Source organism: Narcine bancroftii, chromosome 5, assembly GCF_036971445.1.
Source record: "Narcine bancroftii isolate sNarBan1 chromosome 5, sNarBan1.hap1, whole genome shotgun sequence".
NCBI lineage: Eukaryota > Metazoa > Chordata > Chondrichthyes > Torpediniformes > Narcinidae > Narcine > Narcine bancroftii.
In genome coordinates, this window is record NC_091473.1 from 106,695,053 (window position 1) to 106,713,287 (window position 18,235).

General features: G+C 39.4%; 1 protein-coding gene across 5 annotated transcripts in view; it reads right to left on the reverse strand.

The window, feature by feature from the left end:
- The window catches only part of ttc39a (tetratricopeptide repeat domain 39A), a 91,769-nt gene that overhangs the window by 34,862 nt on the left and 38,672 nt on the right, over positions 1-18,235 (reverse strand). For all 5 annotated transcript variants that reach the window (XM_069938624.1, XM_069938622.1, XM_069938621.1 and 2 more), the window contains 5 exons: positions 9,932-10,063; positions 9,153-9,229; positions 4,185-4,252; positions 2,359-2,423; positions 610-709 (listed from right to left, as the gene is read on the reverse strand). In XM_069938624.1, the coding sequence (XP_069794725.1) occupies positions 610-709; positions 2,359-2,423; positions 4,185-4,252; positions 9,153-9,229; positions 9,932-10,063 (442 nt within the window). The remainder of the gene's footprint in view (positions 1-609; positions 710-2,358; positions 2,424-4,184; positions 4,253-9,152; positions 9,230-9,931; positions 10,064-18,235) is intronic.

The following is an 18,235-nucleotide window of genomic DNA, read 5'->3' on the forward strand; positions in this document are numbered from 1 at the left end:
AATAATTTTCTTGAACTGGGGCATCAAATTTCAGTTCATTGCCACAGAAATTACACTGGGTCCATAGGTCCAACAGGGCAGCAATTATTTTGGTCATTGGCCAAATGCACAAAATTTCGGTTGTGAGTGAGGCCACAGTCCTTGCTTGGGAAGACAGTTACAATGGAAGAGGGCTGGGTGCACATCATCATGTACATCACTGCAAGGATGCAAGCACACCTCTGCCCTCTGCCCAGTCTGTTTGGAATATTACTGCTTCTGCATAGAGCATTAGAAAGAATAAGAAAGCCACTGGGATGAAGTTCTGTGCCAGGAGAAGAAAATGGTCAGTGGAGAAAGTAAATGAGTATGGGTGTCAATGAGTTGCAGATCTACAACGAGCCCATTAATGATGAAGATCAAGTACACCCCCAATCATCCTCAGGTTGACCTCTCAGTTTTCCTAGCTATGACTTACATTTGCAAAAGTAGCAGAGTTGAAAGCAGAAAATCTATACAAGATTACATGAGAGCTGGGGACGAAAAGTCAACTCATTTTCTTTCTTGAGGAAGAGGAATAGAGGGATAATGAAGGTGACTAAATTTAATAAAATATTTGATTTTACTCACTAAATTAAAAGCTCCAATTCCAAGTTGAACACCTCCTTCCAAATGGCTGTAGTTCTCTCCTTTCGTGTAGTTTGATGACTGCACAATATCAAGAAGTTCCCTTTAAGAATTGCAATAAAAGAAGTTTTTTTTAAAAACAATGTATTGTCATCTCTTCTGATAGTTAACTACATTATGTTACTTACTAAAACCCCTTTTAATTATGTTTGGGACTAAAGGGTTTTTGTTAGCACTAACACAAGAGGTGCAATATGAAAATTCACCAGACAATGGCAAAGTCAAAATAATAGTTTTTATTAAACTATTATAACATTTCTTACTTATCTCTAAACTTACTTAACTGTAATCTTAATCCCACTATGCACAAATGTAAGTGAGAGTGTATGTATGTACGCGCGCATGTGTGCATAATTCAAAGTCCCACTCTGAAAAGTCAATCTTTAAAAGTTCAGCATCATTTTAGTCTTGCTTGAATTCTCAGTTCAGAAATAATTATAAAGTACTTTAAAACATTATATGTTCAGCCCTCTTTTATTCACAATTATATGTTTTCCACACAAAGAATCTGCCTCTTCTCAAAGACAATGAATGTGGCTATTTTCTTCCACAATGAATTCACAAACCAGACAAAGGTTTAAACAACTATGGTTATCTTCTTCCATGATGAAATCACAAACCAGACAAGGGTTAAATAAAGTGGCCAGATACAAAAATAGACCCAGTAGAAATCTGTCGTCTTTTCCAAAGAGGCAGCAAAATGGTCTTCATTAATTCAAAAGCCACAGATTCTGTGTTCTCCTTCTAGGAGTAACACACAACAAACAGCACCAATTCTGGTAACTGTAACTCAACTGTCTTTCACAAGGTTTCAATCCCTGTATGTTACAGGGTTTTGACTTCTGTGAACTCCAAGCTAAACTGTTTCAAAACTGAAAACAAAATGTCTGAATCCAGTAATATATTTCTCCAAATCATGTTACTGTTACATTATAAGGGGCCGGGCAGCAGAATTTGCAGCAGCCATATTTAAGCACACTGACGGAATTCACAGTAATAGGGTCCAGGAAAAGAGCCCAAATGGAAGGACACAGAGCTCCAAATGATGTTAGATACACAAAGTAAGGGTCAGGCTAACCAGTCACTCAATTCAATTTGAGCGCTGATTATCTCATGTTAGCGCCATACTCTGACTAACTCTGCAAAAATGCATTGATCTCAATCTTTAAAATTCCAAATAATCCAAAGTAAGTAACTTTTTATGAACAAGGATTTAAGATTTCCAAGTCTTTGAGGAAAGCATTTTCTGATTGAAGCTTAAATGACTTAGCTCTGATAAAGATTGATGACCTGATTTTATACACTTGCAGTTTATTCAAACTAAATCTCTCAAAAGATGAATAATGTTGGACAGATTGCGAAAATATTGAGTGTACATCTTTTTTTTTAATTATCATTTTAATTCATTAATATTTGTGGGGTATAAAATGACAAAACACATCAACAGTACGATTAGCATAGCAATGCTCTTACAGTGCCAGTGACCTGGATTCGAATCTGGTGTTGTTTGTAAGGAGTTTGTACGTCTCCCTGTGAGTGCATGGGTTTCCTCCCACCGTTCAAGCGCACATGGGGTCGTAGATTCATTGGGGTATTTGGGCGGCATGGGTTCGTGGGCCAGAAGGGCTCGTTACTGAGCTATATGCCTAAATTAATAATTAAATGAAAATTACAAAGCTCAGCCCCACTTACTTGTATGTCTGGTAACTATTTCTTACTTTAATGCCACCTTTGATGAAGCTAATCATGTTCTCATCCTGAAATTAAAAAAAACATTTGAAGTAAACTTGGGATAGTGTACATAGTTTATTAGTTAAAACAAACAGCCATCCTGTATGTTTTCCTACTGGCAAAATGAAATTGCTCACCTTTTCTTTGTTTTGGCACTGTGGGATTGCATTTAAATGATCAAAGGGTTTGAATGCAAAAGTGTCTAAGCATTAAAATGCACTGAGTGTTTCTGAGTAGAATGGTTGAAAACTTTGAGGTCAGATCTTGTGGTCAACGTCATCCACTGAAAATAAGCCCTCCCCTTTCTTATTGATCTTCTCTAAGGAAACCTTGGAGCAATTCTTGACAGTGAGTGCACAGTTATAATACTTTCCATCGAATAATGGGACTACAAAGATGACCAAAATAAGATGCAGTCTCAAAAAGGAGAAACCTCTTTAAAAACACACACTTCCAAACTGAGCAAGGACTGTCAAACCTAAGAACTAAATGCTCTGAATAATTCAGAATGTTTCAGAAACATTTAAAAAAATTAAAAACCAAATCAAAGACAAAACAAGGTAGAATTCCTTAGAGAAATTAAAGAAGCAAAAACTGAAACATTTCAAAAGACTAAACATCTGGAAACATGTTTAAATGTACTCAAAGTATTTTTAAATAACCTATCTAAATACATTTTTTTTTGCTTTAAAAAAGTTTACTTGACTCTCAAGCCAATTGCATTGTGGCTAACCAATGAGAAAAGATTGGTTTTTGCCTTTTCTTACATGGAACAGTAGTCATCAAGGTACAAGTGTCGCATATTTACTACAAATTCCCAAACACGCCCCCCCAATTCCTGATGCATATACAAATGGAGAGCAGTTAGTTGTCCACCAAAGATGCACTGTCAGCACATTTTTGATGTCCACCAGTGTGTTGAATGGTTCATGTGTAGAAATCCAAAATTAACTGTCAGTCAATGTGGAGTAATGTCAGGTTTCCCAATTTTTCTCCGCAATATGTGAGTTATGAATAGCTTACACCTAGCAGTATTATTAAGCTTATTGATGGTAAAGAGTCTAGATGATTTAAAGCTTTGTTTTGGATTTAATTTGATTTTTTTTTTATTTTTCAATCTTTTTCTTTGTATTTTTCAGAACCATTCAGTGCATTTTAGCACTTCAGCACTTTTGCATTCAAAATCCCCTAAATGCTTAAGTAGTTGAAAGGTTGCTTTGCAAGAATTAAGTGCGAGTCAATGGCGACAATATGACAATGTTCGCAAAAACCAAAAGATGACCAAAAAAAGTAATTCAACTTATCAAAATTTGTTTCTTAAGTCTTTTAAATTTTTTTTACGAAACAAAGTAAGATTTAGATGCATTTTGTTTATGTAGGTGACTTGCAATGGGTAGTGGTGGAAGAACAAATTAATATCCCCAGCCATCATTCTCGAACTGAATATTATTAATATTTTCAGAATATTATTGTATCTTGGAAGAAGCAAAAATCTATTAGTTCTTTAAAAATTAAAATGACAAGTTCTTAAAGCAATTTTACAAATCTGCAATGAACAAAGTCTGACTCCCCTTATTAAAACTTTTGAAACTTGTCTAATGAATTGAAATTTAATTTGCACAATATTTGTGTTTGAAATGCCAGTTACGTTACAGGGTTTGTGCTATAAACAGTTATTTCCACTGAAAATAAGCATTTGAGCAATGACATACAATTTAATACAAAATGATTTTACAAATAGAAGATGCAATCTTACATTCCCCTTCCCTGGTCAAAAAGAGAATTACCTGTAAGAAAGTCAAAGCAGCTCTCTGTAATAAACACTCAGCATAGCAGACTTCAGCATGCATTTCTTCTGTGTATAGATCAAACATTGCAGATAAGCTTTTGGTATTAAGAGTTTGCAATTAAGTGTCATTATATTTTTGACAAACATCAAATTAATTTATTATAACATGCAGGAATTCATCAAAATTTCATTCAAACAAACTTAAATATCTTGGAGCTGCTTATTACCTGATTTTTGCCATAAAAGTTACAATTTGCACTTTGTTCCCTTTCTTTAGCTCTGCTTTGCTCTTTAGTATCTTTTAACCCTATTGCCTTCCAAAGGATATATACTCATCCACACCTGAATTCTTAACCATCTCTAAATTTAGTCACTATATTACTGTATCTGTGCTTTCAGCAATCATATAACCATTTACAGAGCGGCCATGTTGGCCTTTCGAGTCCGCACTGGTTCACTGATTTTGTGTGCCCTCTTCAGGCATTGGTCCCGGTAGATCTTCATTCAATAACGATGGGCGAATTCAATGCAGGTGGAATCAGTCGTAGAAATGGTGGTCCAAAGGTTTCGTTCAATGTTCTAACTTCATACCTTTGATCGCTCAAGGAAACACCATGTCTCTTTGGTGATAAAGCCAAAGGAAACTAGTAGAAGGTTTAATCCATTCTGCCCCAATCTATTACAGAGTTTGTGAGTTCCAAAGAGATCTTTTAACAATCTCTTTTTATTTCAGACATTTTATCATCATGTATCTAATGTTTAAATTCCTGAATTCACCACTACACTTCCTGTTTCCTTCCATAAAATGTTTCTTAAAATCTTTCTCATTAACTTGGTTATTGGTAAATGCAGCATTATACTTTTAGACCGCAAATGGTTAGAGAGGCTGGAGACCACAGTTTCCTTTGTTTGGATTAGTCCTCATTTCTCCTTCCTTTAAAACCCCAAAGCTTCCTGGTTTGTCTCATTGGTATTCCGGTTTAACAATTTGGGGTTTTAACAATATAACGAGATTTTCCTCAATAAAATATCTTCAATTTCCTCAATCACTAATATCTCTGACAGTTTCCACTATTCTCCAAGTGTACACATATTCACATAAAGCTGTAAAAGCTAAATGATGCTTAGAGAGGCAACAATTAAAATTTACAATATGCTATGGATAGTTCAGGCACAATTACTACAAAAGAGGGAAAGGAGTAATATTTACATCGTCATTCTTCAGTGGTCCTTGAAATGTTAAAGATATTTCATCTATTTTATCCATATTATTAGTATGAATCACAAAGCAGTGTTCAATTTTACATAAGTACTGAAGTGCAAGATGCTGCCAAATTTTGAAGGATTACAAGATCCAAGGAAAGATTCAATGTATTGTCATTGTAATAAAACAGTGTCATATTGGATGAAATAGCTTTTGCCTGCTGTAAGTCAGACAGATTCGCCACAGGCAGAAATTGCCTGAAGCGCCTCTTACAGTCAGAGAAAAAAAGCAAAAGGGAGACCCCAGAATCACCAAGTGTTCGTAGATTCACCTCCAATGCTTCTATAGCCTCCGCAGCCACACAAGAGGCCAGACCAAACCATTTGCAACCCAAGCTCCAGATCCAAACCTCTGACACAGTTATGAACCCTTCAGCGCCTTCAGCACCTCTCACGTCCTGGTTCCGATACCTGGTACCCCTTCAGCCAGTTTTGAGCCAATCTCCAGCAGTCCACGGTCCGAGGCGAGCCTCTGCGGGATCCCCACCTCGAGTCGCCGGCAGCCCATCGTGTGTGTGAGTCTTTCAGTGGTAGACCCCCCCCCCTCACTGGTCCGCTGCCATGGTCACCATCCTGTGGATCATCTCCTCTGCTTTTCCTTCTCCAAATAATGGATGGTCTCCTTGATTTTTAGTGCCCTGGGCCTATCCTCTGCTCCCCTGGAGAATGCAACCCCTCGTGGCTGCTGCCGATCAAAGGCACTGCCATCTTTGGCGCAAACCCCACGGTTGCAGGATTTTAAATGAAACTACCGTTGGCTCCTTTATCGGGCAGTTTAAAGCTGTTTGGAGCTGATGCCATTTGACTGGGCAGTTGGACTCCGCAGGAGCACTGTACCTCAGCTCCTTGTTCCCTATGGGTCTGCACCAGCAGCAGCACTGCTGTTACAGCAGCTCTGGCAGCGCCACCATTTTCACAGACAATGGAATAGGCCAAAATAGTAGGTGGAATGTAAAAAAGTAATCAGCTGACAAACCCACCTTGAAAACAGCAATTCATACATACGGCTGTCTTCATAAACTACAGCTCGGCCTTCAATTCCCTCAATGCTGGTCAAGAATCTACAAACTCTGGGCCTCTGTACACCCTTCTGCAAATGGATCCTTAACTTTCTCATCAGAAGGGCACAGTCAGTACGAATTGGAAATATCATGGACCCTGGACAATTTTATTTTCGGACCAGGGACAGAACTGAATCTACAGGGGAAAGAAAGGACTGCTGGGAAGTGCTGAAGTAGCATGGGAAAACTGACAGCTGACAAAAGCACGAGAACCACACGCTGGAAGCTGGAGGGCTTGCAATTAAGACGCTGCTGTCAACCTCTCTCCACAAAGGGGGAGCTGAAGGCATCCGCTGGGGCAGTTGGCCCAGTGCACTGAGATTTTTAATGGGTTTGTCAGTTACTTGGAGAGCAGTCAGTCAGACTGTCAGTGTGACTGTCAGTGGGAGAAGGGAAACTGAGCTACTTTGTCTGCGGGTGCCAGCACTGTTGTCCTGACACCAGTTTGTGCCACTCTGATACCCAGAGTGTGTGTGTGTCCAACCTGGGCTTCCCCAGTCCCCTTTCAAGATGACAGGAGCCACTTGATGACTCAAGAAAGAGTGTTTAGAGGGGAAGACTTGTGTGACAGGTCACTTGTTAACCCTAAAGTGAGCTTCGGAGGTGTGAACCTCGTGTAGTGACTAGGAGGTCACTGGGTGAAAATTCCCATGTGAAGAAATCAAAAGTGGTTATTACCACATTTGAAACTCAGGAAAGTCGTAAGTCTAAAGTAATAATAAATCTACAGTGATCACAGCCATCTGTCCTCACGTCCAACTAGAACACCAGCGTGTAACCAAACTAAGCCTGGAGTCCAGACTCTGCGAGCTGTTCCTTTTTGACTGTCAGACTTGACATGACTGACTTGAGGCTTTGTTTTAGGAGTTTTCTTTTGAGGCATTTTGGGCTTGGACTGGAATGGTCTGGGGTTTTTTCCACATACACCTTGTAAATATCTGTTGTTAATGTAGAGATGCCATAAAGGCTTATATTTGGGTGTTAGGTTTATTGAGGTAATTCTATTATTGTTAATTTGTTAATAAATTTTGTGTTAAACTTAATTCATCTGTTAATGCATCTCACAATTACTGCTGGTGAGGCGTAACAAAAACAACTTCTCTTCCTAACTGATCATAAACAGAGGCACACCTCAAGGATATGTGCTAGCCCTACTTGTTATCCACCCATGACGTGATCTAGTCGTTATACACCCATGATTGTGTGGCCAGGCACAATTCCAATGTCATCTACAAGTTTGCCAATGACACCACAGTTGTCGGCAGAATCGCAAATGGCAATAAGGAAGTGTACAGGAAAGAGATAGATCAGCTCACTGATCTTGAGCTCAATGTCAGTAAAATGATTGTGGAGTTCAGGAGGAAGTCAGGGAAACACAACCCAGTGTTCATCGAGGGCTCAGTAGTGGAGAGGGTCAGGAACATCAAATTCCTGGGTGTCAACATCTCCGAGGATCTGTCCTGAAGCCTCTACATTAATGCGACCACAAAGGTGGCTCACTAGCGGCTATACTTTGTGAGGTGTCTGAAAAGATTCTGTATGTCACCGATGACTCTCATAAACCTCTACAGGTGTGTCATGGTGAGCATTCCGGCTGGTTGGATCACTACCTAGAATGGAGGTGCCAACTCTTAGGACAAGAATAAACTGCAGAGGGTTGTTAACTCAGCCTATGACATCACAGGCACCAGAATTCACTCCATCGAGGACATCTACATGAGGCAGTGTCTTAAAAAAGCAACCTCCATCCTCAAAGACCCCACCGCCAAGGCCATGCCCTCTTCACTCTGCTACCATTGGGGAAAAGGTACAGGTGAATAAAGACGAGCGCTCAGCGGCACAAGGACAGTTCTTCCCCGCTGCCATCAGATTCCTGAATAATCAATGAACCAAAGGCACTGCCTTACTTTTCATGCACCAGTATTGTTATTTTTTATAGTAATGTTGTAAAGTGGTTATAATATTTATGTTAGCACTACAATGCTGTCGCAAAACACCAAATTTCATGACTTGTTCATGGCAAGACTTAGAGTGGGAATAAAAAAATAATGGGTTTCATGGGAAGAGGGATACAAATGAAAAGGCTATATAAGATTATGATGAAAATCTAATCTTAGTAAGATGACAGTCAGGGTTTGTTGTCTATGCTACAACTATAAAATAAAGTTATTAGATTGTCACAGTAGAAGGATGTGTTTAGTCAGAGAGCAGGAGATCACAGAATCTGTGAATGTGTTCTAACTTGCAAGAGTAATTATAGGAACCTGTGACAAGGATTCTGAACCATGAAGAGACAGAAATAAGATCAAATATAAGACAGTTAGGATGGAGACAAGGATATACACAAAAGAGTTTGTGAATACTGAATGTACTGGCTGAATTAATGATTAGAAACCATGCACCAGTTCAAACGAAGGGGCTGGGAGGAATGGAATGTCAGGACGATTTCTCCATCAGAGAGGCATCCAAACACATTGGATGGAATTATGGAAAAAGATTGTGATTGGGAGGCCCTGCCCTCTCTTTCAGTTGACAATAATGATAGAACTACAGAAATGGGAGATGGGGTTAAATTAACAAAGACTGTTGTGAGGCATCACTGGAAGGGGATGACACCAAAAATTATAAAACACTGGACTAACCTTCAGTGAAATTTGTTGCATTTTTTCTGTTTATCAGGTTGTTGATTGAATCTGTAACTTTACTCTTTTTTCTAAACCTAGTAGAAAAAAAAAGATTTTTAAAAAATCAGATTACTGCTTTGAGAATAAAACAATGAAATTAATTTTAATGATTCCTTCACTCACTATATTTTTAAAGGACATAGTTTATGCCAGGATACAATTCAAAAATGCTTGAATAAAATTGTAATACAAAGTAATTTCCTAGATTAAACTTTCCGTGGACCAATATTTAAATTAAATGCAATTTTTAATTTAAAAGTTTTAACTTGCAAGTTTTCAAGTGCAAATAAACTAAATATTAGCTCATTGTCAAACTTTACCATCTTCTTCTGACTACACAACTGAACCTTTAGTGTCTGACTACACAACTGAACCTTTAGTGTTAGAATGCATCAGAAGTACCTCAAAATGATAATGGAATTCAATGTTCAATTTCTAGTTCCATTGATCTTAACAGAGTGGATTATTGGGTACTACTTATGGACAATTTCATTGTACTTGTTTTGAGCCACAATCCAGAATAAATTTCCAGATCCCCCAAGATTGTTTGCTGTTCTCTGCTGCTCGACCCAAATGAAATATATCTTGTAAATTAATTTTAAAAAGTGAACCTGATTATTTGCACATAATTAAAAATGTAATTTGTTGTTTGGTTGCATTTGGTAGTTTATCAGCACTGTTTCTAAACTTGGCAATTTTAATTCTGTCCACACGTATTTTTAAAAGAAACCACTTGCTTTTGACAGATTTCTTGGGCATCCTTCATTTTATTCCCTGCATTGATAATATCTTCAGGATCAAAGGTCATCATGGCTTGCATTTCCAATATTGTGGCATATGTCAAGGAATGATACATGCTGTCTTTTGCTCTGTAAAATAACAGAAAAACAGATACAGTAAAATCCTCGTTATCCGAATTCAAGCAACTGGCAGCCTCAGCAAATGGCAAAAAAATTGCAGAAAAAAAATTGGTAAATCTCAAGCAACTGCCATATTCACTTATCTGGCATCTACCAATACCTATAGGTGCCAAATATTGGGGGGGGGGGTGGGATTTGCTGTCAATACAGTCAATATTAATTATTATTCAGTTTTAGCAACTTCCCCGCACCACCATTTCAAAGGGAACAATACTTTGAATGAAGCCAATAGAGGATGCATTTTCAAGAAAAAAGGCGAGTAAAATAGCTATCTTTTTGGCAGTATTTTCAATAATTAAATAATAATAAATAAATAAATACAGTTTAATCATAAAATGGTACTTATCAGCAAATATCTTAATTTTATTCTCATTCATCTATAGATGACCATTGGAGCTCTGAACACAGGGTGAAAGTTACATACATGTTTTATCATTGCCTTGTTAACTTTGCTGATTTAACACATTTGTTATGGATTGCATTAGTCACTTTCTCACTAGTGTGCCACATTGACCTGCACAGAAACACTTTCACCTTGGACTCTGTGAAATGGTGTTACGGAATGTGAGCTGCACAAGTTATGCTTCAAACACATGCAGTAAAGGCTACTCATTTTTTTTGACTGGTCACATAATGCGACCAATCGCTTGATAGAGAAGCTGCTGAATTTCTCAGTACAAAAGTGTGATGGATAACCTGTGATAAGCACATGAAATATGTACCCACAATCCAAGTAAAATGCACAAACTAATCAGTGGCATTTAAATTCCAACTCTCAGCTAGTACTTGAAAGCGGGCTGGGTATGGAACAAATGAGTAACCACATTGCTTATCCTGGGTAGAACATGCATCAGGTGCCTTGCTGTTCAGCATGGGTGATCATGTCTCTACATCCATCACGATCACTGACTCTCTGAATTGTAGTTGTTGCCTCCACTGTTTCTAACCATGATGTTAATCCATCTATCATTTTCATTCTCTGTCTACCTCTGCTTATTTTTCTTTCCAGCTTTTCAGTTGTAATTAAATGTTCAAATCTATCTCTTTTCATGATGTGTCCAAAGAATTTTGACTGCTGTTTTCTGATTCTTTTAAGTAATGTACGTTTTGTTTTCATTCTTGGTAGAACGACTTAGTTTATAATCCTGTCTGTCTATGATATGCATAGCATTCTTCTGAGAAACCACATCTCTGATGCATTGATTCTTTTTCCATCACGTTTGTGATGGTCCATGACTCGCAGCCTTACATCAATATAGGAAGAATTTAGCAGCTGAGAGTTCTAAGGCGGACGGCAATTGTTATTTTCTTGGTCGTTAGGATATTTCTCATTTCTAAAAATGTTGTTCTTGCCATTGCTGTTCTTGCTTTTATATCTACTTCGCATTTGCCATCAGATGGTACCCATGATCCAAGGTATTTGAAGTTGTGAACTTGCTTCAGGATCTCATTTCCCAATACAATCCTACAATTTGGAATATCAGGTTTCTTTGATATTATCATTACTTCAGTTTTCTTTTTGTTTAAAGTTAAAAAAAGGAAAAACATTTTTTTTACATAAGAAAGAAAAACTACCTCAAAATCCCCCTCCTCCCACCTACCCTCTACAAACTAAAAAAGAACTGGGACAAGAAAACCACAACAGAGCACTTCACTTTCCAATACTTTTAAATGTATTTATATATATATATATATATATATATATATAGAAGAAGGGGGGGGGGGGAGAGAAAGAGAGAAAGAGAGAGAGGCCAAGAGAAGAAAGGGAATGTTTAAGATTCATCTGAATTTTAATACCAACAGTTTGTAAATATGGGCTCAATATTTTGCAAAATATTTATTTCTCTTAAATTGTAAATAATTTTCTTAAGTGGAATACAACTCCTAATTCTGCATACCATTTGTCCATTCCCAAATAAATATTTGACTTCCAAGTTACAGCAATACATTTTCTACATAGCGGAGGTTGTTGATAATGTGTCCTCCTACACTTATTCCAGGTAGGTCTTGTATGTTTCTCATGATATTTTCACTGTACAGGGAGAACAGGTCTGTACAGATAGAACACAACCCTGTCTGATACCTTGCTTTATTGGCTGATATTGACCAATCTCATTGTCTATCCGTTTGGCTGCACATTGTTGCCAGTAAAGATTCCTGATTATTCTTAGATCTTTTCTGTCAACGTTAATATCTTTAAGCATTTTCATGATGACTTGGAAGAACATATATAACATATATGATTCCAATCTAACCATCCAGCACTAACAGTGTTGTACATTACCTCAGAGCACCACAAAATGCCTCATTTCCTCATATGACTAGCATTAGATTTACTGATTAAAGCCAGCCTGGGTCTCTTAGAAATTAGATAACTAGTGGCTTCAATGGCAGAATCATTTCATGGGCCTCAGGAGCATATTGGAAGGTATGGCTGACCATAGGTAAAAGAATGCAACAAGAGATTGTATCTGAGGAGGAGAGGACAAGAAATTCTTATGCTTGAAGGAGGCCAAGCAACCAAGTCCTCCAGGAAAACAAGAGAAGTAGGAGGAGACAATTTAGGGAGACAATCCCCAACAAAGTGGTTGCAGGGCAGAAAAAGTTTCAATCTTAGAAGTACAGTTAAGGGCACCCAGAACGTCCATCTCCCACAAATTACGTCAAAGACTTAAGACATTGGTCACTACAATAAATACCACTGCTCACCTACCAACAACCTCTTATCAATCAAGACTTGGACTTAACTTTGTATAGCCCACCATGTCTTAATACATGCACCACCACTCCATGCCTCATACCCACATCACAGGCAAACACTACCAGCTGTGGATATGCTTACCTCTTTCTTGCAGAGATGGTCCAAAATAACAACAGCACAAATTAGTAGGAATAAGCATCTTCATTGTGAACAAACCTATTTGCCATCAAAGAGCTACAATCTAGATGTGGGACAAGCACATTGAAAATTATGCCATGTTTTTTTTTCTGATCCTCCATCTCCCATTTCACCTCCCTGTTATTCTATCTTCTCTGACATGGTAACACTAGCTTCCAACTTTTAATTTCCAGGCTCCCCACAAACACTACAACTCCATCTTGGTCCCTTTCACCTTGTAGGTGGCCAAAAGCTGGCATGGTTGGCATAGCAGTTAGCGCAACACCTTTACAGTGCCAGCAATCAGGACCAGGGTTCGAATCCCCCGCTGTCTGTAAGGAGTTCTTAAGTTCTCCCCATATCTGCATGGGTTTTCCCCAGGGGCTCCAGTTTCCTCCATCATTCAAAAACCTACTGGGGGTGTGGGTCAATTGGATATAATTGGGTGGCACACAGGCTCGAGGGCTAAAATGGCCTGTTACCGTGCTGTATGTCTAAATTTAAAATGTAATAATTTAAATTGTAAAATAATCTTTAGGCTAAACAAGTGACAATATTTAACTCTCTCTGAACAAAACCTCCTATGTCTATCTTAAATTCTGAAAGCAAAATAGTGAAACAACTGCAGAAAAAAAATGTTGCACCATCTGACCTCAACTTTCTTACAATCACAATTTTTGACATAAACTGGTCAAATAAATGTCAGCTCTAAAGTTTGGATATCTTTGAGGAGCAATTTACATTGGCTACAATTACTTCTGACAAACAGTGATTCTTCTCAGTTATTACTGCCAACACTGGTACAATCTCTCTATGGTCTGCTGCACAAGAATATAAGCACAGGGACAAACTGCTACTGTTAACCAAAGGCTGCTCTGCAGCAGCTGTGAGAGCAGAGAAGCAGCAAACAACACATTCCTTTGTGGGGCCATTCTGTGAAAAACCCCTAAAGCACTACTTGGGGTTTGCTAAAATAAGCAGCAGCATCGGAGGAAGCGATGGACCCACCGATGCTCAATGACTGAAGGGATTCTCTTTTGTGGCTATTGGTTTCACCTCTTTGTGTGCCTTTACAAGGAAAAGTTTTTTGTACATTTTGTGTAAATAATAATAAACAGATTCTAGAATTTAAAACTCCAGCAGCTCCATTTACATTATTGTGAGGAATTTTCGGTATTAATCAATGACCCTTTGAAATGATTAAAACAAGGCATTAGGATTACATACTTTGGGTATACTTTTGTCACAGGCAGTCCTTAAGAAGTCGTATCAAATAATGGTTCACAATTTTTGTCATTTAAATTTGAACAATATTTGTGTACTACCAATCAGACAGAGAATTGTGATTAATAGGCTTTAGTCACCTTAAAGTGTCAGCACAGCTTGCATGTTGCTGCCCTGGTTCCAAGTCAGCTACTGAGGGAGGGGTTTGGGTGTAAAAGCCTTTATGGGGAGAGATATATATATATATAAAACACACACACACACACACACACACACACACACACACACACACACACACACACACACACACACACACACAGTGGTAGCATCACAATTTTGAAAATCACAGGAATAAAGCATTTTTTATTTTTTCCGAACCAACTACCTTCAAATGTGAAAGAGGGAATGTCCTGAATAGCAGCTGCATATGCTGTAACTCTGAATTACTGAATTGACAATTATCATTTTCAAGAGCAAATATTGGTTTGCATGGGTAAAAGAGCACTGAGGAATGGAAAGTTGATTGCCCTTCAGAATGAAACACTAACTTGCCACATTTCTTCTCAGTCAAAGAACAATGCCACACCCCCAACAGGATACAGAAGTAAAACACAAAAAAAAACAAAACAACAGGATACACTTCAGCAAAAACGCTCAGGTGATTCTGGACACAACGGAGTCTCTTTCAGCCTAGTTTGGAACAAGAAGGCAAGGAATGGAGTAAACATCTCAATGCATCTCAGGTGCAAACTGCTTGATATTATACTGAGACTCCAACTGGGTCAGAAATGAGAAGACAGGATATTACATTGAGTTGCAAGAATTATTGAAATGATATTGATGAAAAATTCAGAACATTTTCAGGCACATCGTATGATTCCAGGTACAATTCTTTGGAAAAGAGTGAAGAAAAATGTGAGACTGAAGACATTCCTCAAGTAAAGTTGAGAATTCCAATAATCAACACATATTTATGACTAGGCTCAAGAACAGACAACATCACTGCTCAGGGATCTCAGTGCAGGGTTGGCGCCAGAGCGAGTGTTAGCGAGGGGTGTTGGGTAACCACGTGGCGGCACACTCTTTTGCTTCAAAAGTCGCACAGCCGGGGTGGGGGGATGTGGAAAGCTGGTGATGCCTACCTGCCTCCGCACGCTGCCGAGATCTCACTCCCCCATCCCTCTGGCATTTCAATAAACAGAAAAAGAACATACATGGTGAATGGTAGAGCATTGAAGAGTGCAGTAGATCAGAGGGATCTAGGAATAATGATACATCGTTCCCTGAAGGTGAAGTCACATGTGGATAGAATGATGAAGAAAGCTTATGGTATGTTGGCACTTATAACTCAGAGCATTGAGTAAAGAAGCTGGGATGCTATTTTAAAATTGTACGTGGCATTGGTGAGGCCAAACCTGGAGTATTGATTACAGTTTTGGTCACCAAAGTATAGAAAAGATATCAACAAATTGGAAAGAGTGCAGATAAGATTTACTAGGCCAGGGGTTACAGGGTCTAAGTTATAGGGAAAGGTTAAATAAGTTAGGTCTTTATTCTTTGGAGCGTAGAAGGTGGAGAGGGGGTTTGATTGAGGTATTTAAAATTATTAGGGGTATAGATAGAGTAGATGTGGAAAGCTTTTTCCTTTAAGAAAGGGGAGATACCAATGAGAGCACATGAGCTGAGAGTTAGGGGACAAATGGTTAGAAGAAACATGAGGGGGGACTTCTTTACTCCGAGAGTGGTGGGTGTGTGGAACGAGCTTCCAGACAAAGTGGCAGAGGGGGACTTGATATTATCATTTAAGGAGAAGTTGGATATTATATGGATGGGAAAGGAATGGAGGGTTATGGGTTGAGTATAGGTCAGTGGGGTTAAGTGAGAGAAAGTGTTCGGCATGGACTAGAAGGGGCAAGTTAGCCTGTTTCTATGCTGTAATTGTTACATGGTTATATGGAATGTCATATCCAAATTTTCAATTTTGATTTAGATAGTTTATTTTTATTGTTAATATTTGATAAATTAGTAAATTGCCCTTCTTGGGCAGAAATGGAACTGAAATTTTCAAAGAAATTGTCTACCTTGACTCCATCTTTTCTCCCCTAGTTCAATCCCTCCCCACCTACATCCGTGACACCTCACACACCCGCCACCTCCTCGAAGATTTCAGATTCCCCGAACCAGACTGCCTCATCTTCACGATGGATTTCCAATCCCTTTACATCCCCATTCCCCACATAGAAGGCCTCAAAGCACTTTGCTTTGTCCTGGACCTCCGACCTGAGCAGTCACCTTCCACCACCACCCTTCTCCACCTGGCAGAACTTATCCTCACCCTTAACAATTTTTCCTTTAATTATCCTCATCCTTAACAATTTTTCCTTTAACTCATCCCACTACCTCCAAATTAAAGGAGTAGCCATGGGTACCCGCATGGGTCCCAGCTATGACTGCCTGTTTGTGGGTTTTTAGAGCAAAACATGATACAAGCATACACAGGCAAGATCCCCCAACTCTTCCTCCAGTACATCGACAACTACATCAGGACAGCCTCAGGCACCCACGATGAGCTCATCAATTTCGTGGCAATTTCCACCCTGACCTCAAACTTACCTGGTCCATCTCTGATGACTCTCTCCCTTTTCTGGATCTCTCTGACTCCATCTCAGGAGATTTTATTACAAAACCCTCTAACTCCCACAACCACCTGGACCACTCTTCCTCACACCCTGTCCTCTGCAAGGACTCCATCCCCTTCTCTCAATTTCTCCATCTCCAGCACATCTGCTCCCAAGATGAGGTCTTCCAGTCCAGAGCCTCTGAAATGTCTGCCTTCTTCCACAAACATGTCTTCCCCTCCACCACTATTAACTTGGCCCTCACCCGCATCTCCTCTATTCCCCGCTCATTTGCCCTAGCCCCCCTGCCCCTAGAAACAATAAACACAGAATCCCCCTCATCCTCACCTACCACCTCACCAACCTCCTTATCCAACACATTATCCACCAGAATTTCCGGCACTTACTACAGGACCCCACCACCAGACACATTTTTCCTTCTCCTCCCCTCTCAGGCTTCCATAGGGACAGCTCCCTCTGTAACTCCCTTCTGCACTCTCCCTCCCCTCCCATAGCCCCCCCAAACCCCCCTAACCCTTCCACTGTGGTCGAAAGTGTAATACCTGCACCCACACCTCCTCCCTCACCACGGACCAAGGTCCCAAACAGACCTTTCAGGTGAACTCATTTACTGCATCCGGTGCACCCTCTGTGGCCTTCTCTACATCAGAGAGATCGGTCGCAGATTAGGAGATCGCTTTGCCCAGCACCTCCTTTCTGTTCGCAACAAAAGTAGCCAAGCATTTCAATTCTGAGTCACACTCTCAAGCTCCCATATCTGTCCATGGCCTTTCACATTACCCCTCCCTGACCACCCACAGATTGGAGGAACAACACCTCATTTTTCATCTGGGCACCTTCCAAATTCAGGGCATGATCATTGAGTTCACTGTATTCCACTAATTAGCTTGCCTTTTCACCCCTCCCCCCTTTAACTAGTTATTCCAGTTCCTACTTCCTTTCTCTCTCCACACAGCCTATACTCCTCCCCCATCCTTCCTGCTGTGCACCCCCCCTCCACCTATCATCTCCCACCCTCACCACTTCCCCTTTTTGTTTGAACATCTCTCATGTTCCCCCACACCTTGATGAAGGGCTCAAGCCCAAAACATTGGTGATGTTTCTTCACCTTTACTATATAAAGGCACTGTTTGACCTGCTGAGTTCCTCCAGCATTTGTGAGTTTTTTCACTTAACCACGATGTAAACAAAATCCTGTGTTTTACCTAAGAAATCATCTATATTAGCAAGTTTAGGTTTCGCTTTACCCTTTTCATTTTCTAAATTGATACATAATCCAATAATGACAATTAGATTGAGAATATGGGCTCAATTTAGGAATTTTTTTGTTATAATAATTTTTCACTGGATCGATCATAGATCTGGTACAGATTTAGTATT